At 33.4% G+C, this 23,978-nt stretch overlaps 2 protein-coding genes across 3 annotated transcripts; one reads left to right on the plus strand and one right to left on the minus strand.

Annotated features, from left to right (window-relative positions):
- The first annotated feature begins 737 nt into the window (after positions 1–737).
- Positions 738–7,280, plus strand: LOC145563639 (organelle RRM domain-containing protein 1, chloroplastic-like). The gene is made up of 10 exons (XM_081624075.1): positions 738–943; positions 2,001–2,274; positions 2,422–2,519; positions 2,643–2,883; positions 2,967–3,064; positions 3,147–3,212; positions 4,322–4,396; positions 6,546–6,614; positions 6,730–6,836; positions 6,941–7,280. The coding sequence occupies exons 1-10, from the start codon at positions 775–777 to the stop codon at positions 7,067–7,069; spliced, it is 1,326 nt and encodes a 441-aa protein (XP_081480201.1). The 5' UTR covers positions 738–774; the 3' UTR covers positions 7,070–7,280.
- A 640-nt stretch (positions 7,281–7,920) lies between these two features.
- LOC145562277 (F-box/FBD/LRR-repeat protein At1g13570-like) lies at positions 7,921–22,944 on the minus strand. 2 transcript variants are annotated; one of them, XM_081622500.1, is made up of 11 exons: positions 22,816–22,944; positions 21,121–21,224; positions 20,910–21,034; positions 16,714–17,594; positions 16,371–16,529; positions 14,789–16,283; positions 13,412–13,515; positions 13,224–13,325; positions 9,043–9,899; positions 8,724–8,882; positions 7,921–8,630 (listed from the first exon to the last, which is right to left on the minus strand). In XM_081622500.1, exons 9-11 carry the CDS (start codon positions 9,886–9,888, stop codon positions 8,349–8,351), a joined length of 1,287 nt encoding a protein of 428 aa, XP_081478626.1. In that variant the 5' UTR covers positions 9,889–9,899; positions 13,224–13,325; positions 13,412–13,515; positions 14,789–16,283; positions 16,371–16,529; positions 16,714–17,594; positions 20,910–21,034; positions 21,121–21,224; positions 22,816–22,944; the 3' UTR covers positions 7,921–8,348. The 2 variants fall into 2 exon arrangements, with proteins under 2 accessions (XP_081478626.1, XP_081478625.1); XM_081622499.1 differs by having other exon boundaries at positions 13,201–13,325.
- Positions 22,945–23,978: the final 1,034 nt, after the last annotated feature.

The raw sequence follows: 23,978 nt of genomic DNA on the forward strand, positions 1-23,978 counted from the left end.
AATTTAACCTAATTTATTGAAAGAAATAAAGTGAGAAAATTTGTTACATATAAATAAAATGTGAGCAAGATCTTAATGAGTTTGCATGTAGTGATTTATCGACTTTCGCTGTAACATACTATCTTTGTTCTAGAATAACTGATACGGTCATATTTTGCACACGTGTTCATACATTAGGTTAACCTTATTTTCATAATTAAAAATATATGAAAATTATAAAAAAAAATTATATTATGAAACACTACCGTCAAAGTTGGTATATACTTCCTCTTTTTTATCGCATCATGAGCAATTTCATGCTTGTCAATGCAATACTTTGGTTATTAATACATTTGATTATACTTTTGTAAAAATTATAAAAAGTTGATATTTAAAAGGTAGATTTCGAGATGAATCAAACTGGATCCCACATGACTATATTTTTCATAACGGATAAATTATAAAATATGCTTAAAAAATGTTTATGGAACAATGTAAAAGTTTTGAGGTACAAAATAAAAGAAAAATATACTATGTATGAAGTATATAAAAAATGAAAAAAGTGTACAGATTTTCGATTATTCTGAGACGAAGAGAGTAGCCTACGAGGTTAAACGCTTACACCTTCTGTTCGGCAAAATATAGCTGTAACAGCTACTTACACAGCTAACCTCTACCTTTGCCGGTAACTCGGTAAGCATTGGTTATACACTTCGTTTAAAAGAGATAAAGGTTCAATTATCATTTATCAATGAAGAACTAAACAGGCTACTGCCCAGATTATTAAAGAGAGCCATGGTACCTCTTCATTCACCCCTTACAACCATCAATTTAAGCAGCATTTCATTCCCACCTCAAAAACTCCATTACCATCAAAAATCACCATTTTCATCCTCAAAAATCTCATACCCTTTGCATTCTTTCATCTCTTCAAATTCATTCAAACTCAAAAATGAAAACTTGACAAATTAATAGAGAATAGTGAATAGAATGGCTTGATTATTATTCATCAATAGGTAGAGTATTTATACAAAACCTAAGAACATAAGATAGGAAACAATCTTCCTAAAAGATATACTTAAATAATATCTTAACATATAATAAACCTAAATATATTATTCTCCTAATAAGATTCATATGGAAAATGTATCACACATATTTTCCGATATTATCTCTAACACCCTCCCGCAATCGTAACGGCAGTAAAACGAACGTTGCGATTGGAAATTCTTCAAGTTGTTGAAGCCGAGATGCACACTCTTGTGATGTCGACTTCATTTTTTTTCAATGATGAGAACGTTCATCTTTTTGAACTCATCTGTCATCAATCAAACAGGAACGTCGTTCTTTTCGAACCTGTAAATATAACAATTTTTTGTTTTTCCAGAGCAAAAATCGAGCTCTAATCAAATATTGGTTTTTCAGAGTAAACCACACTCAAATTTCTTTTTTTGGTCTTTCAGAGTAAACCACACTCAAATTTCTTATTGGTCTTTCAGAGTAAACCACACTCAAATTTCTTATTGGTTTTTCAGAGTAAACCACACTCAAATCTCTTATTGGTCTTTCAGAGTAAACCACACTCAAATCTCTTATTGGTTTTTCTAAGTAAAACCAAACTCATATCCAAAGAAGCAAAATCATGATCGAATAAACTCACAAAAAAGAAAAAAAATTGCACAGCGGAATTTTTGGGTAAAATTTATGAATCCCGCCGGTGAGTTTAATTTTCTAACCCACCGGCAGGGGGGGATTTTTGTGAAGTATCCCAAGATCTAACCTGCTTTTGATACCATGACAAATTAGGGAGAAGAGAGAATAGAATGACTTGTTTATTATTCATCAATAGGTAGAGTATTTATACAAAACCTAAGAACATAAGATAGGAAACAATCTTCCTAAAAGATATACTTAAATAATATCTTAACATATAATAAACCTAAATATATTATTCTCCTAATAAGATTCATATGGAAAATGTATCACACATATTTTCCGATATTATCTCTAACAAAACTCCTTTCAAGTTTCATTACCATTTACCCAACAAAATTCCTATGATTTATTCAATAATCCTCTGTTACTTCTTCCCAATTTTTCATTTTTCAAGTTACCATTTTCAAGAATCACAACTGCTGCTTCAACATCAACACCACCACCCTTAAATTCAACTGTCCCAAATTCTAGTGAAAATGTTCATTGGATGGTAAAAATGGATAAACCTCCAAATGGGTTTCAATCAAAAGCTGAAATCATCAACTATTATGTCAGTATTTTGGAAAAAGCTCTAGGAAGGTAGGTTTTCTGGTTTTAAATGCATTTCCTAATGTTAGTTTCGGAATTCACGACAAAATCACGCGCTCAATTGGTACTATTAATGTTTATGTTATTGATGTTTATTTATTTAATGCTTAATGATTAGGGGTTGGTGAATTTTTACAGTGAGAGGGATGCACAAAGTTGCATATATGATGCTTCCTGTGATACAAATTTTGGTTTTTGCTGTATTGTAGATGAAGAAACTTCTCGTTTTATTGCTGGTAAGCGATTAATTTTCTTTGATACCCTTTGATTCTGTATGTTACAGTACTGATTGCTATAAAGTTTTAATCTTTAATTGGATTTTACTGCTTCTATTTTTATATTTGCAATGTATTGTAAAGGTTTGCCTGGAGTGCTATCTGTTATTCCTGAGGAACCTGATATAAATTCTGTTAAGAAGGATTATAGTGCTCGAAATTTTCGAGATGTTTCTTTGTCGAATTTACACGATCAGACCTCATTGTTGTTCCCCAAGGGTTCGAAAAACTGGCTTGTACATGTCGAAAAACCTTCTAGTAGAGTCTTATCCAAGGCACTGGCAGTTGATTCTTATGTAAACATACTAACCAGAGTCTTGGGAAAGTAAGTGTTGGCCTGTTGAATTCACATGCTTTTTTGTAAGTTTTTGAAATGGTTAGTTGAGTAACCAATTTGTTCAATGACAGCGAGAAGGATGCGCAAATGTGTCTATATCATGTATCATGGCAGTCTAATTTTGGGTTTTGCTGTAAACTCGATGATGAGTCTGCGCAAGAGCTAGCTAGTATGTAAAATTTCTGGTCTTTGGCCATTGATTCATCATTTGGCATTGGGTTCCTTACAGTAGACCCTTTTTTTTGGTGCAGCTGTGCCTGGAGTTATTTTTGTTCGGGCAGATGAGCATGTTGAGTCCGAAAATAAAGACTATGGAGGTTTGTCAATTATCTTTATTTGATTGCTTTCCAGCTATGTATTGTTTGGTACAAAATATGAACCAAATTTCGTTTTCGTTATATACCAATTCAATAGATTTTCTGTTTTAAGAGGTCTCATTTTTATAGCAATCATTTTTTTCATAATTTGTTATGAGCAGTCAGCAGTGTATTGGAGGTAATCTACTATTTACTGTACTCAGCTAATTTCCACATTTTCATTTGTTCTCTAAGCGGAGAATATAAATAATTGTTTCATAATGCACTGATAATTCAAATTGTTCCTATTTATTTAAAATTTATAGGCCACTAGATTAGCTAGATGGATGTATTATGTACGTTGTGGGTGTAAATTTGTTTTGCTTGTCAGTTGACAGCATGGATTATATGTTCATTGGCACACAGCTCTTTCTGTAGACTATATAGTCTATAAAGAGCAAATCTGTGACATAGATGGTTTGAGATAATTGATACGGATTAATTAGTAGAAGTAAATGGTTATTAAGAAAGTGGAAAACCATTTAGGGCTTCTCAGAGGCATAGTTTTTGATGCCTGAAGAAAGGATGTCATGGGGAATGGAAAAACACTGTTTATTGAATTCAGAATATATGTTTACTGAAGAGACACATCCATTTGAAAAAATGTGAATTTGTAAAGAATAGCGCTGGTATGTTACGTATATCTGATCATCCTTTTCCATTTGCACTGACCTGGGCTGACCACTATATTCACTTATCCACTTGCTGTATAATAAAATGCTTTTAAAATTACAAACAATGCAAATAACAGTATATGGTATCTCCTAATCTATGCTCATAACAGTATGGATACAGACATACAGTGTTCTCTTCATCCGTGTTCTCATTTTGAATATCCAGTTGATTAAATCACAATCAATCCATCTATTCTATTAGTGAATTTGTGTTACTGTCAAAGTAAAAAAATTTACATGTGATATATACGAGTATAGGAGTATGTGGTGTCTTCATTCTTATATGTGCTCTTCAAAGTTTGGTATATAGCCACTTTCTGCAACCTAGCCTAGTCATTGTGTATAAGAATTTAAATCTTCCCTCTAGCTGGATGACTGTGAAGACATGGATTGCAGGTGACAGATTGGCATCCAATGCTTCTGATTCTACAAAAGAAACAGAGATGAGCAAAACCAAGCTTTTCATAACAGGTAGTTATTTTCCTTTCGTATGTGTAAATGCAATATTTATGATCTTTGGTACTGCATACTGATGTTTGCTTGGCTGTTGGACCAGTTATTCCTTGGAGCTATTGCTTTTCCATTGACTCTTAGATTGACAACGGTGTTACTTTTACATACCACACTATTATATTAAGAAAGGATAATCAGGAGCTTAACGCACCTTGAAATATGCTCAACAAACACCTGCTGATTAAATAACAGAATCATGTTTGTCCAATCCAATTATGCTGGGATTTGGAGAAAGTTTATAGGCTAAAAAGTTATTCATTTGCAATCACGCAGAAGTTAAACTGTCAATTTGTTGATTGAAAATACATCGCTGACAGTTTGATAATATGATGCCAAGCTGTAGTTTTGCCAATTATGAATCCTTTAAGCTTTGGGAAAATGCAAGTTACATAAGAACAATAGTGAAAATACATGTTCTGTTACAGATCCTTAAGAGTTGTATATTCTTCCTTATTTTCTGCTGGCAGTAAGCCACATCTTAAATTAGGGAACCAGCCATCTAGCAGAATGAAAGAACTTCAGATATAAACATACTCCCTCCGTTTTTTTTAAGTGACACACTTTGACCGGCACGTAGTTTTAGGAGATTTTATTGACTTTAATAAAATAAGATGTTAGTGGGGTAGGTTGGAGGAGTGAGAAATGATAAAGTAAAAGAATGTGAGAGGAAGTGGGGACCATGAAAGGAGTGAGAAATGATAAAGTAAGAGATAGCGGGGTGAAGATATATTATTAAAATGTAAGGAATTTCTAAAAGAGGAAGTGTGTCACTTAAAAAAAAAAACGGCCGTTTAAGGAAAGTGTGTCACTTAAAAAAAACGAAGGGAGTATTATAGCTGAGGTGCTTTCTCCTGATTTCTCTATCTCACATCAATGAGAGTAGTTACACTCACCTTATGATATATTTTTTGTCAGTCTAACTCCATCGCTTTAAGTATTATTGATCATCTAAAGTTTCATCCCCATCTCCATTACCCTTCGGCTTGTGAGTCTAGACTTGAGTTTACTTAACTAGCCAATACTATTTGCTACATAGAGTCATCCACATGGCATATATTTAACAGGATTTGCCCTTTTAAGTGTATATATTATTGTAGAAAACTGTTGAGTACCTTGTTAAAAGCAATTCATAATGGATGCGGTATTTGAGAATCTGAGATCCAGCATCTATCTCTTAAATTGGAAGCTAGAGAAAAATCCCTACTTTCTTTGAATACACATTACAAATTCTTCTATTTGGCTGTACTTGAAGTCCTTTAACTTCAAAAGTATATCTCCAAATTTCTAATTTATTGGTTAAAGTGTTAAACCCTCTTCATGTGTTGTATGCGCCAAAACTTTCATCTGTAAAAGCATAAGCCAAGGCCCAAAAACAGTAGGAAGATTCTGTCAATTTTCAATGTTAATCTGCTTATAAATGGTTACAGACTTGAGTCAACATAATTTGCGTAGAGATTCCTCTAAAAGACTATTTCGTTACTCAGCTTTAAAAAAAAATTAAAAAAATTGTGGTATACTAATATATACCGAGTCTTGATGGCTAAGAGTTATGTAGCTTCATCTCTAATGTAGTGAACTTACTGAGTTTAGCTCTATTGTTCAAAATGTTTGTGCTTTATCTCCTTTTTCCTTTCCCGTTATATATAGTCAAGCATTTGGAGGTAGGTTTTATTTTGCAGGTGGAGCATAAAGAGGCTTTAATTCGATGATAATTCTTTCCTTTTCCCTTTCTCTCTTTCTCTCTGTCTGGAATCAATATTTACATCATATGCTATGTTATTATTAGATATTAAGAAAAAATCTGTCACCTTAACTACATAAAACTATGTCATATCCTTAATTATGGGAGGTTGGACTAATGTGACTACAAAGAGTAGTTTTTGAAAAAGTTAATGTGAAGATGGGTTGGCAAGGGGTGCTCAAAACTTAACTATGCTCTAACTAGCATTCTGAAAGACACCTTATGCCTTCTTAAATTAACCAGAAAGTATCTTGTATTTGTCTGGTTCAAGAAATGATGTTTATACTCTGTCTGCATTGATATACCTAGCTCAAAGCGCTTGTTATCATATATCAACTGAATAAGGTTTTTATTTTTCCCTTGCAGGTTTGTCTTTCTACACATCTGAAAAGACATTACGTGCGGCCTTTGAACCCTTTGGTGAACTCGTAGAAGGTAGGTTGGTCTTTTATATGATTGGACAACTTACTTAAAATTTCTTTTATTCATCTATAATTTCTATGTTGAGCTGCTGAGCTGACTGCTAAATGCCTGCAAACATTCTGTACAGTTAAGGTAATCATGGATAAGATCTCGAAGAGGTCAAAAGGGTATGCATTTGTTGAGTATACCACTGAAGTTGCTGCTACAACAGCGCTCCAAGAAATGAATGGCAAAGTACGCTTAAGGGCATCATCATTGATGTGTTGAAATTTTATTTTCATCTTTTTAATATTTCAAGCATCACAAATTATATCCTCACTCTTTCTGATACATTGTAGATTATTAATGGCTGGATGATAGTTGTTGATAGAGCAAAGATGAAGCCACGACGCTCCAGAGCATTGTCATCACAAGACAGAAAAGTGACGCAGAGGATGGCTCATCAAAATTCACAGTCCTACAGCTAAAGATTGGATTTCATCATATGTTCAAGAAAAGTTGAGCAGAACATGGAACTCACATATAGAAAGACATAAGATAGAGCTAACATGATCAGTCATCAGTGGCTTGGTGCATCAAAATGTATAGTTCGTTATCTCATGTTGGTATTCGAACGAAATTGAATCCTAATTTCCTTCAATATTTCATTTTATGAATTTTAAGAGGTTAGTTTCACGACATGTTTTGAGGGACAAAAAGAATGAGAAATGTGAAATATGGTTTACAGATTCTTATCAACGGCCATTTTCCTAATTGCAACACTTCCTTAAATAAAAATATCATATACGAAGCACTATCTTAAAAATTGGTCATGTTCAAACATTGTTATAAAAGCGATCTTATGCTGGACCAAATGAAAATCTGTAAGATAATGTTATTTTCTCATTATATAGAAAGCTAAGAATACTCTACATTGCTAGATGAAATTTAGGGGAATTTTGAGTTGCATTCTGCAATGAATGAGCTGAGCTGCAACTGGGAAACTTAAATGACATCCGCATTCACTGACACAATCCATGTGACGATCTCATAGGAGACAGACTAAGAAACTTTAACCATATTTTTTGATTTCTATAAAAGAAAATACATTACTCCATATTACGTTAAATCCTTGCTCAATTTATTTCAACGTGCTTTGTTAAAATTATCAACTATTCATAAATTAACTTTATATAAACGAAGAGACCATGGAAAAAGCTAGAGTAGAACAAAAAGAGAATTAGGAATACTCTCCACCCAAGAACTCGGACGGTTGCCAACAGCCCTAAAATTGAAAGAAATAGCTATAGAAATCAAGATATACTGAAATAACTAAAATTGAAAAGAAATGGCTATAGAAATCAAGAAATACTTTACAAAAATTAAACACACTTTCTTAAGTCTTGTTTTTACTAAAAAAAAAAAATCCAAAAAGAGATGACTGAAAGAAATAATAACTAAATGAAGTTCACCAAACACTAATGAAATTATTGGAACAAAGAGTTTTTCTTACTACCAAATAGCAGCAAAAGCAACAGCTCATAAACATGAGCTGATTTCCTTTCTGATACTGATACGATGGAGATCTAAAGCACGAGAACAGACTTTCCTGAAAGGCTCATTCAATGCTTAAAGACCTAAGGTTGGGGAGTGAGCGCACAATGAAGTTCACAGTACATCCCACGCCAGACTCAGAAGGAAATCTCACTGCAATTGAATTAGGCACATGAAAGGAGAATCACCCTTTACATCATATAATGACCACAATCACTTGCAAGTATATATTACTTCAGCACTAGGACAAACATTCTCAAACCGCTTGAGCATCCTGGAAACCTGGCTCTTTTTCATATCAGGCCATCCGGCAATGCTTAAAGACCTGAGGTTTGGGGAGTGAGTGCAAAGAAATTCAATGAAGTTCACAGTACATCCCATGCCAGTTTCATACGGACATGTCACTGCAATAGAATCGAGTGCAGGAAAGGAGAGTACTCCTTTATTTTGCTTTAAGAATTGCGTGATTTGCCTTAGACCTTTGGCTTCATCAATCTGGAGCATAGAAGATGAAAAGTTACATCAGATATACTATTAAAAGAAACTAGTACTGTAATAGGATGGAAATTGAAAAGGAAAGCGACTTACGACAAATTCGAACTTTTTGATGTTTGGGCAGGATCTTAGCAGAGAAAGACAAACCCTGAACACTCCAATGTCCTCACAGTTTACATCAGAAAGGGACAAAAACGATAGAGTATTGTTCCTCAACGGGAAATTTTCAAATGCACCATCAGCAGCCAAGATCTTAGCGGGGAAAAAAATTAAAAATAATCAGCAGCCAAGAGCTAATAAAGGATCCATTAAAGTAGAGAGAAAAGACAGCTAAAGAACCAACACATAATATAAAAAGTGAACACCTTTTATACTTCAAAACAATTCAATAAGAGAACAAACATAGAAGTACCTCAATAAAAGCTCCACATAAAACCAAATTTTGCAGGACAGCCAGTCTAGAAAAGCAACGAATAACACTCCGCCAGTTGTAATTCATACCTCGACGTACAGGATTATCCAATATACAAACTGAATCCAAATGTGCAGGATCTCCAATAACAATGTCCTCCATTCCTATATCTATTTGTAACTCAAACAGTCTTGGAGAATAAATTTTCAAATGCATTAACACACTTATTTCCAACACCACCAATTTCTCCAGGAGAGGGCAAGCAAGAATTAAGTGGTGAAGATCATCATCACTAATTGAAACGTTTCTGAGAGAGAGTTCATGAAGAAAGCTAAATCTTCTAAAAGAAGATGGAATCTTTAATGCACACATTTGCAGGTTCAAACTCTGAAGCTTCTCGAACAAAAAAAGATATGAAGGTACCACAAACATATTATAGTCACGCTCTTCAAGTGACATTATCTCAACATCTTGTCTAGAAAGATATAGTATCCACTGATATAAATCAGGATAATGTGCACTACAATTTGTTTTCAAGACAAATGTCTTAATTGCACCATCGTGGTTAAGCAAGTATCTGTTGACAATATTCGCAACCTTATCCCATCGAAGATATGTAATACTAAACACAGTAGGAAGATAATCAGCATCAAGGACAAATTTGGATAAGGAAAGCCATTTGTATCGCCATTCACTAGCCAGAACACATGTTCTGGCAGCATCCTTTAGTGACAACTTCCCAAGAATAATGTCTAGGACTTCCCACGGAAGACTACTTATCCTATCCACATTCTCCTCAGACATATTCTGTTCCCCTGAACCCAATAGATGACTCGCGTCTTCCATGTTCTTGCTCACTGTATTCATTAATTCAGGCAACAAAAATTAGTCAATCTTCTATATTAGTCAGCAATATATAATCATAATTCTCTTTCTATAATCACAGGAAAATGAATTACTAAACTGAAAAGATGATTCAATACTACAGAATGATTTTTTGTAAAGACTCTAAATGGGAAGGTGAAGCGTAGAAAAGGAAATAGTCTGATCATAAAGGCAATTATGATGTTAAACAGTAGTTCCTATTTAGATAAAGAAAGTAAAAGGACAATTTTTAGGAACCTATTAAATTCATTCCGAGATTTATTTACGTTAATGATGCAGAACCTTTGGGACCAGATTACTCTAATATGACTTGTGTCAATTTAAAGAGGCAAGTTACCAGGATGACAGAGCTACACAGGTTATGCAAACCAAGAAGTAATTATAACATAGTAGTAAACACAAAGGCCAACATATTTACATGGAAACCAAGAACCAGGAGAAAATCACTACAATGTTGCACTAGGACATTGATGATGAGTAGATGGTGATTACTTGGCTCACAGAGCTTTTAAATCTCTCAAGAGTGATTATCAATGGTCTATGACTTTCTCCTCTTCTCTCACTTAAACTAGAATCAGAAATAACATCATATAAAGCCTAGATCTACAGGACTATAATCAGGTAATGGCTGCTAGATTGGTTAGCACACTTAATGGGAGAAACCCTAGCTGACAAGGAAATGAGATCATAAAGACGCAACCTGCATGGCCCCTCAGAGCAGCCCACATGGGACTCGGCGCACAAGCAGCATGGGAATACATGCCACCATTTAGCACTGAGGTGTCAAGCTCCATACTTTTCTTTGCTTTCTGGCCTTGACGCATGACAGTGCCATGCGACTCATGTTCCCCACAAAATACACCCATGAGCCATCTTTTGGCCACAAACATTCCCTTTGACCTTCCTAGATCCTGAACCACTGGCTCCATTGTCCAGCAGCCAACAGAAATGGCACCTATATTCTTCTTAACAGCAATCTAGATCTTGAGGAGTATTTTTAATACTTATTTAAAGCTAATGTAATATTTAACCCTATTTGAAGAGCTCATACTGGAATTTTAATTTGTAAAACAAGAGCAGCTGTTGACAGTCAACAGTGATCGTCTAAATACTAAAGAGATTAACATGGTGCAAGAAAACACAGCACTTATCCTATCTTTCACAAAATTATAGAATCCAGATGTAAAAAAGACGCAAAATCTAACTTAGAAATCAGAACATGCATATCTGTAATACACATTACATATGCCTACATATTTGCAAATAAGAAGCATAACACGGTAGACTATTACAAAGAACCTTTCTTCAGAATAAGATCTGAGGTCAAAATAACTTCAAGTGTTCATATCTCATAATCATAACCAGAGAAATAAAAATAGATTCAGCAAATTTAATAATCAGAATTCAAGTCACAGGGAAACACTCAAAAAGGAGAAAGCTTTGAAAATAGGACAATATTAGTCTGATACCAACCTTTGTGTTGATGTAACAAATTGTTATATTCAGGCCAAATACCAATTCAAAACTATAACACACAAACTACCACCACCACCAACAACAACAACAATAACAACACCACCAAAACAACAAAAAAACAAAGGGAAATATTTTAACTAGTTAAAAACAGGCATTATATAAATTTAAAAAAAAAAATAATAATAATAATAAAAATCGATGACTTCTTGAGCATCATTTATACGTCTTATTAGGTGGTGGAAAATAAAAATGCATCAACACATACATAATATAACAAATCATACAAGAATCCACAGTAAATATGTAAATTCAACAAGAGAGAGAAAATTATATCATGAAAGAGATACCAAGTAACAATCTTTGTTAATACTATCACCACCAGCGTCAAGTATGCCTATGCCCGAGAGGGATGAATGTTTACAGGTAAATTTTCATTAAGAAGTATGCTAAAGAGAGATGAAAAATTATAGGCTAATTTAATAGTTATGCCAGAGAAGGATGAAAGTTTACAGGCTAATTTGTGTCAAAAAGTATGCTAGAGAGAGATGAAAATTTGTAGACTAATTATTAGAGATGTTTTCATGAGACTCTGCCCACATAATAATATCATAATAAAATAACCAAACTTGGGAAATAATCAGAGTAGCATCTTCATAAGAAGGAAAATATCATCTCAATTCCTTTTCAAAAGATTTTCTAGGATAACACATGCCATTAAGCATTCTGCCCAATAATGTAATCACCAAAGTAAAATAATTAGATGAAAAAGGGTATATAATCTTGTTTGCATTTGACACAAATGCTTTATTGGACCACTCACTTTTGAGTTCTAAACTGGAGCTATAAACTGTACTTCACACTCATATTGGGAGGGAAATGAAGAATGAAGAGTGTAAAAATACTCCCTCTGTCCTAGAACAATGTCACGTTGGACTTCTTCACAATTCATATACTTCCTCCGTTTCTATTTAGTTGACGCGTTCAATTTAGGCACACATATTAAAGAGAGGAGAGAGAATGATAAAGCAAGTGGGGTAGACTAGTTAATACAAAGTATAAAACTTACCTAAAAAGGAAACGTGTCAACTAAATATAAACTTCCTAAAAAGAAATACGTGTCAAAAAAAAACGGAGGTAAGTATTAACTTTGACCATAGTTTATTTATAACGTATTTAAAAAATAAATTTAAATTTTAGCATTTAACATAATATGTTTAAATAGGTATTATTATAAAGTTTCATAATATCACCTTTTTTTACATATTTTTTCACTCATACAATCATTCTTAATTTTATCATGTGCTGACTTAATTCACTAAATTCCCTGGCATGCGGTCCACTATTCAACAACACCAATTAGTATCCAAGTCCGGACTCCCCTTAAATTTACTAGTCATGTACGATTTTATTAGATTCGCCTAGAAATATACTTTCATAATATCCAAAATATATATATATATATATATATTTATTTTTATTTTTACTACAACACAACTTAAGATACTTGCTCCTTTTGTTTCTAAATAATCGACACATTTGACTTTAACTTTGACCATCTTTTTTTACCATATTCTATAAAACAAAATGTTAATAACTAAGTCATTGGATTTATTAAAGTGTATACAATTGAAATATCAAGTTTTTATTAACATTTTGTTTCAGTTGATAGGAATAATGCCATGGTGGCTACCTGACTGGTGTAAATCTATCACAGGGTTACTAGTAGATTAAGACTAGATCGTGTATGATCATAAAAAAAAATAACAAAAAAGCAGCAAGAACAGGGTAAGTAAATACCATTCCAGTGATTGAAAATGTACCGTTATCGTCAATTTAACTTCTGAACAAGCGAAGAAGCAACAGTCAGGCAATCTTCCGTCCAAAATCTCCTGGAAACATCCATTTCTACCTAAACAGCAAACCTAAAATATTGCACATCAATAGTTAGAGGCATTGGACAGTCAAGCCAATATTATTACATAATAAATGTGTGTTAAGAAAAACTTACCAGCACAAAGAATGCTTCTAATTTTTGGAAGCTTAAAAGAAGATAGAAAAAACTCATGGTGCCTTTGAAATGCCAAATTTATCCCTGTAAATAATTCTTCAAAACTGTAAAATTCAATAATCAGCTACAGCATTATTTGGTACAAAAATAAACAACAAACATATGGATTCTTAGGACAACACAATTGACAATTAGCAACAAAAGGAAATTAAAGAGAACAAAGTCGAATCAAAAGATAATTAATAGAAATTATAGCCGCTTCAGTCCCTTTATTAGAGAAGAGCCACTTAAGTATCAGTTTTCTGTAGTATATATCGAACACTGATTTAAATTTCAAACAAAACTATATGATAAACATTGGAAAAATATGAGTTGTAAGCTAGGGCTCCCTTCTTAAAAGGTCATTGATTACCACTACGATTGTACTATTAAGTTGGTAAAACTTTCCATTTCAACCTGATCTTTACTGTTTAATTAAATCTTTGCCCATTCACGACAACTCTTTTTTTTTTTTTTTTTTTTTTTTTCTATGTAGCCCAATTGCAACAATATCTTTCCTATTTTTTCTTATACAAACTCCACTTATGACAGTTTCTTTCCTACCACTCTCTCTTCCATTATTCTGAAACAAGCCCCACTTGCTACACTATCTCTCCTACACTCCTCGGTTTTGGTTGTTACAGTTACCCCTAACACTTTAAGATTGGAGGCAGTATACATTATAAGAAAAATACTAGCATGTATTCCAGTATTCGCAATCAAGACCATCATCATATAGCTTATGTTATGATATCTATTCGCAAGTACAATAATGCAAAGTCTAAGTTCTGCCTCAAACAATAATCATGAGCAAACAAATTAAAGAAAAGGCTTATTTAATCATTCTTCATTTACACCAAAGAATCGCATAAAATCCAAACAAACAATAATGCTCGAAATCTTGTGGTCTAGAATCTAGTAAGATAAGAAAAGCCACTACATTTATTCTCCAATTCAATGAAATTAGTACAGTAGCAATAATCACACTCATGACACAATTCTTATTAATAGCTGAAATAATAATTCATCATATATAAATAGAGATTCAAAGACACAAGAAGAAAAGAAAAGAGAGATAAAAAAAAAAAAAAAAAAAAAAAAAAAAAAAAAAAAAAAAAAAAAATCTAATCTACAAACAAAACCCATGTCAAAGTAATAATACAAAAAATTAAATCTATAATAATTTAAAAACCCAATTGCAATAAAAGGGAATACAATCATAGAATAATTACAACAGTGATTTCTAATTTCAGTGGGGATAAACAAAAATAACCTAAAGTTGCTGATTATATCAAGTATATAAATAATTATAATGAAGAACAGAGACAGAAATGCTACCGTTTAAATTGAAAACCGGCGTAGTATGTAACCGGAGAATAGCTTGCCTCGGTAAGTGGTGACAATAAGTGAAGGTGAACACAAGTACTACACCAGAACAGCACCCCACCTTTCCATGGCAACAGCCTAATGTCCTGTGTTGTTATTTGTTACTTCCTCCGTTTTTTAGTTGCATCACTTTAGTTTTCACAAACTCTAAGCAATTTTTAGAGTAAAGAGAGGTAGAGAGAAAAAATAAGGGCTCATGTGATAAAAGAAAAAGAAAAAATTGTTATTTAAAAGGAAAGTGACGCAAATAAAAAACGAAAGTCTCACAACTCAACGTATTTTGTGAGATTTGTAGAAGTTCTACGTTATTTTATCAAGTGAAACATCTTTACTCTACATCGCATTGGAAAGACAATTTAACAATTTGTTGTAGCTGTAAGGATTGTCTGATCCATCTGACTGTATTCAACAAATTATTTTTTTTTTCCAATCAGCATGAATTTTCGCTAATGAAACAAGTTCACAGCAATCAGATAAAATTTTTTAAAAAAAGGAAAAAAAATCATGTCTTTTGAAGAACAAAAGATACTCCTAAAAAAAATTAAATCACCTGTGAGGCAGTCAGACAAATAAGAGAATTTTGACCATGTTTGAGAGTTTTGTAAAAAAAAAAAAAAAAAATACATATGATTTATCTCAATGGCTTAGATTATACTATCAACTTTTCATAATTTTACGAGACTATGAAAAAGCTAGTGAGTAGAACAAAAAAGAATTAGGAATACTCTCCACTCAAAAACTCAGACCCTTGCCAACAACCATAAAATGGAAAGAAAAAAAAAAATGGATATATGAGAAGAAATCACAAATACTTAAATTACTGAAATATAACACTTAATTCAGACTTGTTTTTACTAAAAATACAAAAAGAAATAACTAATAAAAGTTCACCCTAAAGGAAGTTATTGAAAATAAGACTTTTTCTTACTACCAAGCAGCAGCAAAAGAAACAGCTCATAAACATGAACTAATCTCCTTTTTGATACTGATAAGATGGAGATCCCATAAAGGTCAAATCCTTATCACAGGTGCATAGAAATAAAGCGCGTGAACAGACTTCCCGAAAGGCTCCTTTAATGCTTAAAGACCAGAGGATGGGGAGTGAGTGCACAATGAAGTTCACAATTGTACAATACACCAGAGTCAGAAGGAAATGTCACTGCACTAGAATCGACCACATGAAAGGAGAATCTGTGCACGAGGACAAACTTTCTTGAACCGCTTGAGCAATTTGGGAATCTGGGCCTTTTTCATCACAGGCCATCCTAGAATCCTTAAAGACCTGAGGTTTGGGGAGTGAGCGCAAAGAAATTCAATGAAGTTCACATTACATCCTATGCCAGCAGAAGTAGGACACATCACTACTATAGAATCAAGTGCAGGAAAGGAGACTCGTCCTTTCCTTCAAGAATTTTGTGATCAGCCTCGGACTTTCGGCTGGACCAAACTGTAGCATTGAAGATGAAAAGTTACACCAGATATACCTCCAAAGATACTAGTAATAGGATGGAAAGTGAAAAGGAAAGTGACTTACTAAAAATTTTAACTTTTTAATGTTTGGGCAGGATCTTAGCAGAGATAGACAAACCCTGAACGTTCCAAGAATCTTACAGTTTAGACAGGTAAGGTATAGACGCGATAGAGTATTGTTCCTCCACGGGAAATTTTCAAATGCACAATCAGCAGCCAAGATCTAAGAAAAAAAAAAAAATTAAATACGTAATCAGCAGCCAAGAGCTAAGAAATGATCTGTTCGAGTAGAGAGAGAAAAGACAGCTAGTCACTTACACTACACATACTATAAAAAGTGAACACCTTTTATACATCAACAAAATTCAGTAAGTGCAAAAAAATTCAATACATCAACATGAAATTACCTCGATAAAAGCTCCACATAAATCCAATTTTCGCAGGACAACCATACTAGAAAAGCAACGAATAACACTTCGCCAGTTGTAATAAATAATTTGAGGTACAGAATACTCAATTATATGAACTGAATCCAAACGTGTTGGATTGCCAATAACAATATCCTCCATTCCCAAGTCTATTTGTAACTCAAACAGTCTTGGAGAATTGATGTTCAAATGCTTTAACTCATTTATACGGAACAAAGCTAATTTCTCGAGGAGAGGGCAGGCAAGAATCAAGTGGTGAAGATCATCATCACTAATCGAAACATTTGTGAAAGAGAGTTCACGAAGAAAGCTAAATCTTCTAAAAGAAGATGGAATCTTTATGGAACACATTTGGATATTCAAACTCTGTAGCTTCTCGAACAGAAAAAGATACGAAGGCACCACAAAGATTTGATAGCCAACCTCTTCAAGTGACATAATCTCGACATCTAGTTTGGAAAGATATTGTATCCACTGATATAACTCAGGATAATGTGCACTACAGTACGTTCTCAAGACAAATGTCCTGGTTTCACCATCGTGGTGAAGGCGATGGTGAAAGCGATGGTGAAGCAAATATCTGTTGATGATATTCGAAACAGCATCCCATTGAAGAATTTTAAAACTAAACATACCAGCAATATAACTAGAATCAAGGGAAAATTTGGATAAGGAAAGCCATTTGTATCGCCATTCCGTAGCCAAAACACTAGTTCTAATAGCATCCTTTAGTGACAATTTCCCAAGAATTATGTCTAGGACATTCCACAGAAGAGTACTTATCCTATCCACAGTCACCTCAGACATATTCTGCTCCCCTAAACCTGATTGATAACTCACGTCTTCCATGTTCTTGCTCACTGTATTCATTAATTCAGGCAACAAAAAAAATGTCAATCTTCTATATTAGTCAGCAATATATAATCATAATACTGTTCCAATAATCAAAGGGTAATGAATAAGTAAACCGAAAAGATGAATCAATGCAACAAATTAAATTTTAGTAAACTCTAAATGAGAAGGTAATAATAGAAAAGGAAATAGTTTGATCACAAAGAAATACTCAGATTAAGCTGTTAAAAAATAGTTTCCAAGTAAATAAATAAGGGAAAGGACAATCTTTAGGAACCTATTGAATTCATTCCGAAATATTCATATTCAATATGATGCAGAACCTTTGGGACCAGAGAGCTTTAATATGACTTCTGTCAATCTAAAGAGGAAGGTTACCAGGACCAGGATGTCAGTGCTACACTGATTATGCAAACCAACAAGCAATAATAACATAGAAATAACAAAAAAAGAGGCAACAGATTTACATGGAAACCAAGAACAAGGAGAAAATTACAACAATGTTACACTAGGATTTTGATGATGAGTAGCTGGTGATTACAAAGCTCAGAACTATCATTATCTCTCAAGAGTGATTATCAATGGTCTATGAATTTCTCCTCTTCTCTCAAACTAGAATCGGAAATAACATCCTATAAAGCTTAGATCTACCGGACTTTAATCAGGTAAGACTGTAAGAGGTAACAACTACTAGGTTGGTTAGCACACTTAATGGGAGAAACCCTGACTGACAAGGAAGTGAGATCAAAGACGCAACCTGCATGGCCCCTAAGAACAGCCCACATGGTACTCGGCTACTCGCCTACTCGGTGTACAAGTAGCATCGAGATGCATGGCACTTGGCACCAATTGACACAGACGTGTCAAGTTCCAAACTACTTTCCTTTGCTTTTGGGGCCTTGACGCATGCAGTGCCACTCATGTCCCCACAAAATAAACCCATGAGTGTTCTTTTGACCACAAATATTCCCTTTGACCTTCCTACTCAGCTACTCCTAAACCCCTGGCTCCACAGTCCTGCGCCCAGCAGAAATGGGACAGAAATTCTCCTTAACAGCAATCTAGATCTCGAGGAAAACTTAATTAAAGCTAATATCATATTTTAACCCTATTTGAAGAGCTCAGCCTGGAAGTTTAAATTGTAAAAGAAGAGCATCTGTTGATGGTCAATAGTGATTGCTTAATCACTTAAGAGACTAACATGACAAATGAAAACCCAAAACATAAGCAGATGTAAAAAAGAAGCAAAATCTAACTTAGAAATCCGAACAGTCATATCTGTGATACACATTACGTATGCCTACAGTATTTGCAAATAAGAAGCATAACAAGGTAGATTATTACAAAAAATATTTCTTTAATATAAGATCTGAGTCCAAAATAACTCACATGTTCGTATCTCATAATCATAACCAGAGAAAAAAAAATACATTCAGCAAATTAAATAATCAGAGTCCAAGTCACAAAGAAAAAAGGGGAAATCTTTAAAAAAGGACAATATTAGTCAGATTAGCAACCTTTGTGTTCATGTAACAAAATGTTTAAATCAGACCAAACCCCAATTCAAAACTATAACACAGCAAAAAAAGATAATTTTGAACATTTTAACTAGTTAAAGAAAGATTATAAACTAAAAACAGGTACTATCAGAAGAAAAAAAAAATCTATGACTTTCTGAGTATCATTATTTTACATTTTATTAGGTGTTAATAAAAAAAAATGCACCAACACATACATAAATAACAAATCATACAAGAACCCCACAATCAAATACGTTAAGAAAAAAGATTCAAGAAAAGTAAGGGAATATATCATGACAGAGATATACCAAGTGACAGCCTTTGTCAGTACTACCACCACCAAAAACTGCGTCAAGTACACCCGAGAGAGATGAATGTTAAAAAGGTTATTCTTCAATAAGAAGTATGCTTGACAGAGATGAAAGTTTATAGGCTAATTTGTGTCGATAATTATGCCAGAGAAGGATGAAAGTTTACAGGCTAATTTGTGTCAAGAACTATGCTAGAGAGAGATGAAAATTTATAGGCTAATCAATAGACATTATAAGAGATGTTTTAATGAAATCGTGTCCACATAATAAAATTATACAAAATAATCAGATTTGGAAAATAATCATACCTTCATGAGGAAATAATCTCATTTCCTTTTTAAAAGATTTTCCAAGATACATGTGCCTTAAGCATTCCCCACCCAAAAAAAAAAAGCTAAATAAATACTCCCTCCGTTTCATAATGATTCCTGTTTTGTAAATCAATGCAAATTTTTATCCATTTTTTACCGTAAATATCTTTAATCTCACACTAGCAAAAATTATAAAAGTTAGATATTAATAATCTACTCACCAAGACGAATCAAACTAGATCCCACATGACTATATTTGTTCTTATAGATTAAGAGAAATTTAGAAGATTCCTTTTTTTTAAAAAAAAAGTCATAAATTCCAAACAAGAACATCATTGTGGAACGGAGGGAGTAATCACTAAAGTAAATGAATTAGATGAATATAAATATACTTCCTCAGTCTTTTTAATATTGCACCACTTACCTTTTAAAAAAATATCACAAATATTGCACCATTTCTATTTTAGGAAAAGAAATATTTGTGTTCACACTACAAATACCAAATATTCCCTTACTTTTCACACTTGATTTCTTTGTTTATGTATACCATCACATGGGCAATCTTGTATTTTCACATTTCTCTCTCATCCTTTTTTCCACTACCAAAAATCTTGTGCTAAACTCCTATGGTGCAATAAAAAAAAGAACGGAAAAAGTATTATATTTTTATTATTTAGACACAAAAGCTTCATTGGATCACTTACTTTCGAGTCCTGAAGTGGAGTTATAAACTGTTTTCGATGCTCAAATTAAAAAGGAAATGAATAATGAAGAGGGTAGAGAATAAGATAAAAATTAAAACTGTTCCACCTAGAAGGCTAACATTTCAGACAGTTATCATTGGAGAATTTCTCAGATAGGATTTCTGTCTGTAGTCTAAATTGTATTTTTGTATAGATTCTCCCATTTTATCAGTTTGACACTTGACAAGAAATAATTCTCTACAAATATTGAATTTCTGATTGTATTATCTTTGTCATTTATTTTGGCTTGTAAGATGGTGGCTACCTGACTGGTGTAAACCTATCACAGGGTTTCCCTATAGATTGAGAGTGGACCTAAGCACCCGAATTAACAATTAACTATAATAAACGATTGGTTAGGTATAGAGGCATCACATAACGATATATGATGGTTTAGGGAAAAAAAAAAACAGCAGCAAGAACAGAGTAAGTAAATACCATTCCAATGATTGAAAATGTGCAGCCATTGTCAATTTAACTTCTGGACAAGTAAAGAAGCAACAGTCAGGCAATCTCACGTCCAAAATCTTCTGGAAACCTCCATTTCTACCTAAACAGCACACCTAAAACATTGCACATCAGTAGTTAAAGGCACTCGACATTCAAGCCACTGTTATTACATGATAAATGTGTAATAAAAAAATCTCACCAAAACAAAGAATGCTTCTAATTTTTGGAAGCATGAAAGAAGATAGATACAGTTCATGGTGCCTTTTGATAGGCCAAACTTATTCCCTCAAATTATTCTTCAAACTGTAAAATTCATCAATCGGTTCAGAAAAAAATAATAATAATAATGATAATAAACAGCAAACATATGGATCCCTAGAGCAATGTAATTGACAGTTAGCCACAAAAGAAAATTAAAGAGAAGAAAGTTGAAGGTCTTGGAACATACAAAAGAAATTTAATAGAGATTATGGCAGCTTCAGCCTTTTGATTAGAGAAGAGCCACTGAAGAGTCAGTCCACTATAGTACTTCATGTATCAAACACTGAATGAAAGTACGAAACTTCAAATAAATAGCACATATTGAAGATTGGAGAATCAATGAGTTAGCCAGGGCTCCCCTCTTCAAATTTCATATAACAACTTGCTTTAGGGGGGGGAAAAGATGGGGGGGGATCATACCAGTCTATTATTGTTCTATTAAGTTGGTTAAACTTTCAATTCCAATCCGGTCCTCAGATAGACCTCCTCTCTTGCCCATTCACGGTAATGGTTTTTTTCTACACACCCAACTTACAACAATATCTATCCTATTTCTTCTTACACAAACTCCACTTACAGCAATCTCTTTCCTAATACCCTACTTCCATTTTTTCTGATTCATGCCCCAGCTGCTAAAACACTCCTTGGTTCCTGATGTTACAGTAGCCCCTAACAACTTAAAGGATTGGAGGTAGTATACATTATAAGAAAAATAACTTGCATGTATTTACAATCAAGAGCATCATCATATATAGCTTGTGTTATGGACAAATATCTATCTTCAAGTATGAGCCTTTGTCTCTCACAAGTGAATAATATCGTGCTTCTTGGGTTAGTAAGTCCAATAATTGAACAGATTGTCCATCTATCAATTTCAAAAAAAGATATAAACACCATCAAATTACAAAAACTATCATCTCAACTCACCAATGATCTTTGGGAAACCAAAACACGCCATTAAACTCACTTTTCATCACACGGATCCAAAAATAGCAGTAGCTTTAAGGAGTACCAGTGCTATGTGAAGTACTAAATTCATAGAGTTAAAATCTGAATTTTTGTACCAAACCAGATCTTCAAACAACAATAATGCAAAGTCTAAAGTTCTGCCTCAAACAAAAATCATGAGCCATCTTCATTTACACCAACGAATTGCCTTGTAAAAACAAAATCCAGACAAACAACAATGCTCAAATGTGGTCTGGAATCTAGTAAGATAAGAAAGCCACTATATTTATTATCCAATTCAAGGAAATTCGTAGCAATAAATTACATATTAGTTACATTCACTCATTACATAATTCTGACTAATAGCTAAAACCCATCATCAATAACTCATCATAATATCATATACATATAGAAAATCAAGGAAACAACAAGAGTAGAAAAGAAAAAAAAAAACCATATAACTTTACTTTACAAACAAAACCCATGTCAAATTTAAGTAATTGCACAAAAAATTAAATGTATAACAATTTAAAAACCCAATTGCAAGAAAAGGGGAGAGGAAATTCAAAAAATGTAACAGTAATTTCTAATCTCAGTTAAGATGAACAAAAAAAAAACCTAAAGATGCTAGTTTTATCAAGAAATACAAAAGATTATAATGGAGAAGAGAGAGATAGAAAACTACCGTTGATATAGAGAAGCGGCGTAGTATGTGTATGTCACCGGGGAATAGCTTAGCTCAGTGACCGGTGACAATAAGTGAGCACAACAGCATAACAAGTTAACAACACCCACCTCTTCCGTTACAATTTAGAGCACTCAATTAGTGAGCAAAAAAAGCTCGTTCTTTCTCTAGCCACTTTCTCTGTCTTCCCAACCAAATTTGCTCATGTGCATTTTTGGTGAGGAAATAAAAAAAAATACTCATAATTCTCTCTCCTGCTTTTTCACATACCCTACCAACATTTCTCTCTCTTATACATCACCATATTATTATTAATTATGTTTTGGTTAATGAAGTTTTAGTGCTACTAATTACAATTATACTATTATTTAACTTAATACAATTATTAAATATTAATTAATAATATTAAAATTTTAATCGCCGAACAATTATTATTGTACGGCAACATCACATTTTAGTCATTACAAATGTTTTACGCCGAGCAATTACATAAGCTAAATTTGTAGCGTACGATTACATTTAATACATACTACTAACCAAGATAATTAACGAAATTAGATTTTTAACGTACGATTACATTAGACTATATTAAATTGTTATCATACGATAATTGTATGATGTTTACTCATTAATAGAACCGTATTTTTGCCAAATGTGTTCCGCTAAATCTGCTTTTAATTGAACATGAGTGTCTCTATCACGTAGTGACATTCTTCTCTGGACATACGTGTCGAAATCAACGTTAAGCGGTCGGCCAACATTGAATTCAAAAGGCTCATTGTTGTTAATTGTAGCACTTGTAGTTGGTCTTGTAATTTGCAGGCGATCTTGTTCATAGTACCTTCTTAAAACTTCGGCCCGAGTGTAGTTGTGTCGTTCATCTTCGACAATCATGTTGTGCATAATGATACAAGCTTTCATTATGTCACACAATATGTCTTCGTTAAACGCAAGGGAGAGTTGTCGTAGAATGGCAAACCTAGCCTGTAAAACCCCAAAAGCTCATTCAACGTCCTTCCAAGCAGCAACTTGTTTATCAGCAAATAATTTATCCTTCTGAAGTTGAGGAAGTGTTATACCTTGAATAAAAGTAGCCCATTTTGGGTAAATGTCGTTTGCTAAGTAATAGCCCAACTTGTATTCATGGTCGTTCACAGTAAAAA

Source organism: Chenopodium album, chromosome 10, assembly GCF_948465745.1.
Source record: "Chenopodium album chromosome 10, dcCheAlbu1.1, whole genome shotgun sequence".
In the NCBI taxonomy this organism is placed as follows: domain Eukaryota; kingdom Viridiplantae; phylum Streptophyta; class Magnoliopsida; order Caryophyllales; family Amaranthaceae; genus Chenopodium; species Chenopodium album.

Coding starts and splice junctions, on each gene's coding strand:
- LOC145562277 (XM_081622500.1), bottom strand. CDS start 9,888: ATGGAAGACGCGAGTCATCTATTGGGTTCAGGGGAACAGAATATGTCT. Junction 8,883..9,042: donor TATGTGGAGCTTTTATTGAG/GTACTTCTATGT, acceptor TTCCCCGCTAAG/ATCTTGGCTGCTGATGGTGC. Junction 8,631..8,723: donor TCAAAAAGTTCGAATTTGTC/GTAAGTCGCTTT, acceptor TCTATGCTCCAG/ATTGATGAAGCCAAAGGTCT.
- LOC145563639 (XM_081624075.1), top strand. CDS start 775: ATGGTACCTCTTCATTCACCCCTTACAACCATCAATTTAAGCAGCATT. Junction 944..2,000: donor ACTCAAAAATGAAAACTTGA/CAAATTAATAGA, acceptor AACAAAACTCCT/TTCAAGTTTCATTACCATTT. Junction 4,397..6,545: donor AACCAAGCTTTTCATAACAG/GTAGTTATTTTC, acceptor TTTCCCTTGCAG/GTTTGTCTTTCTACACATCT.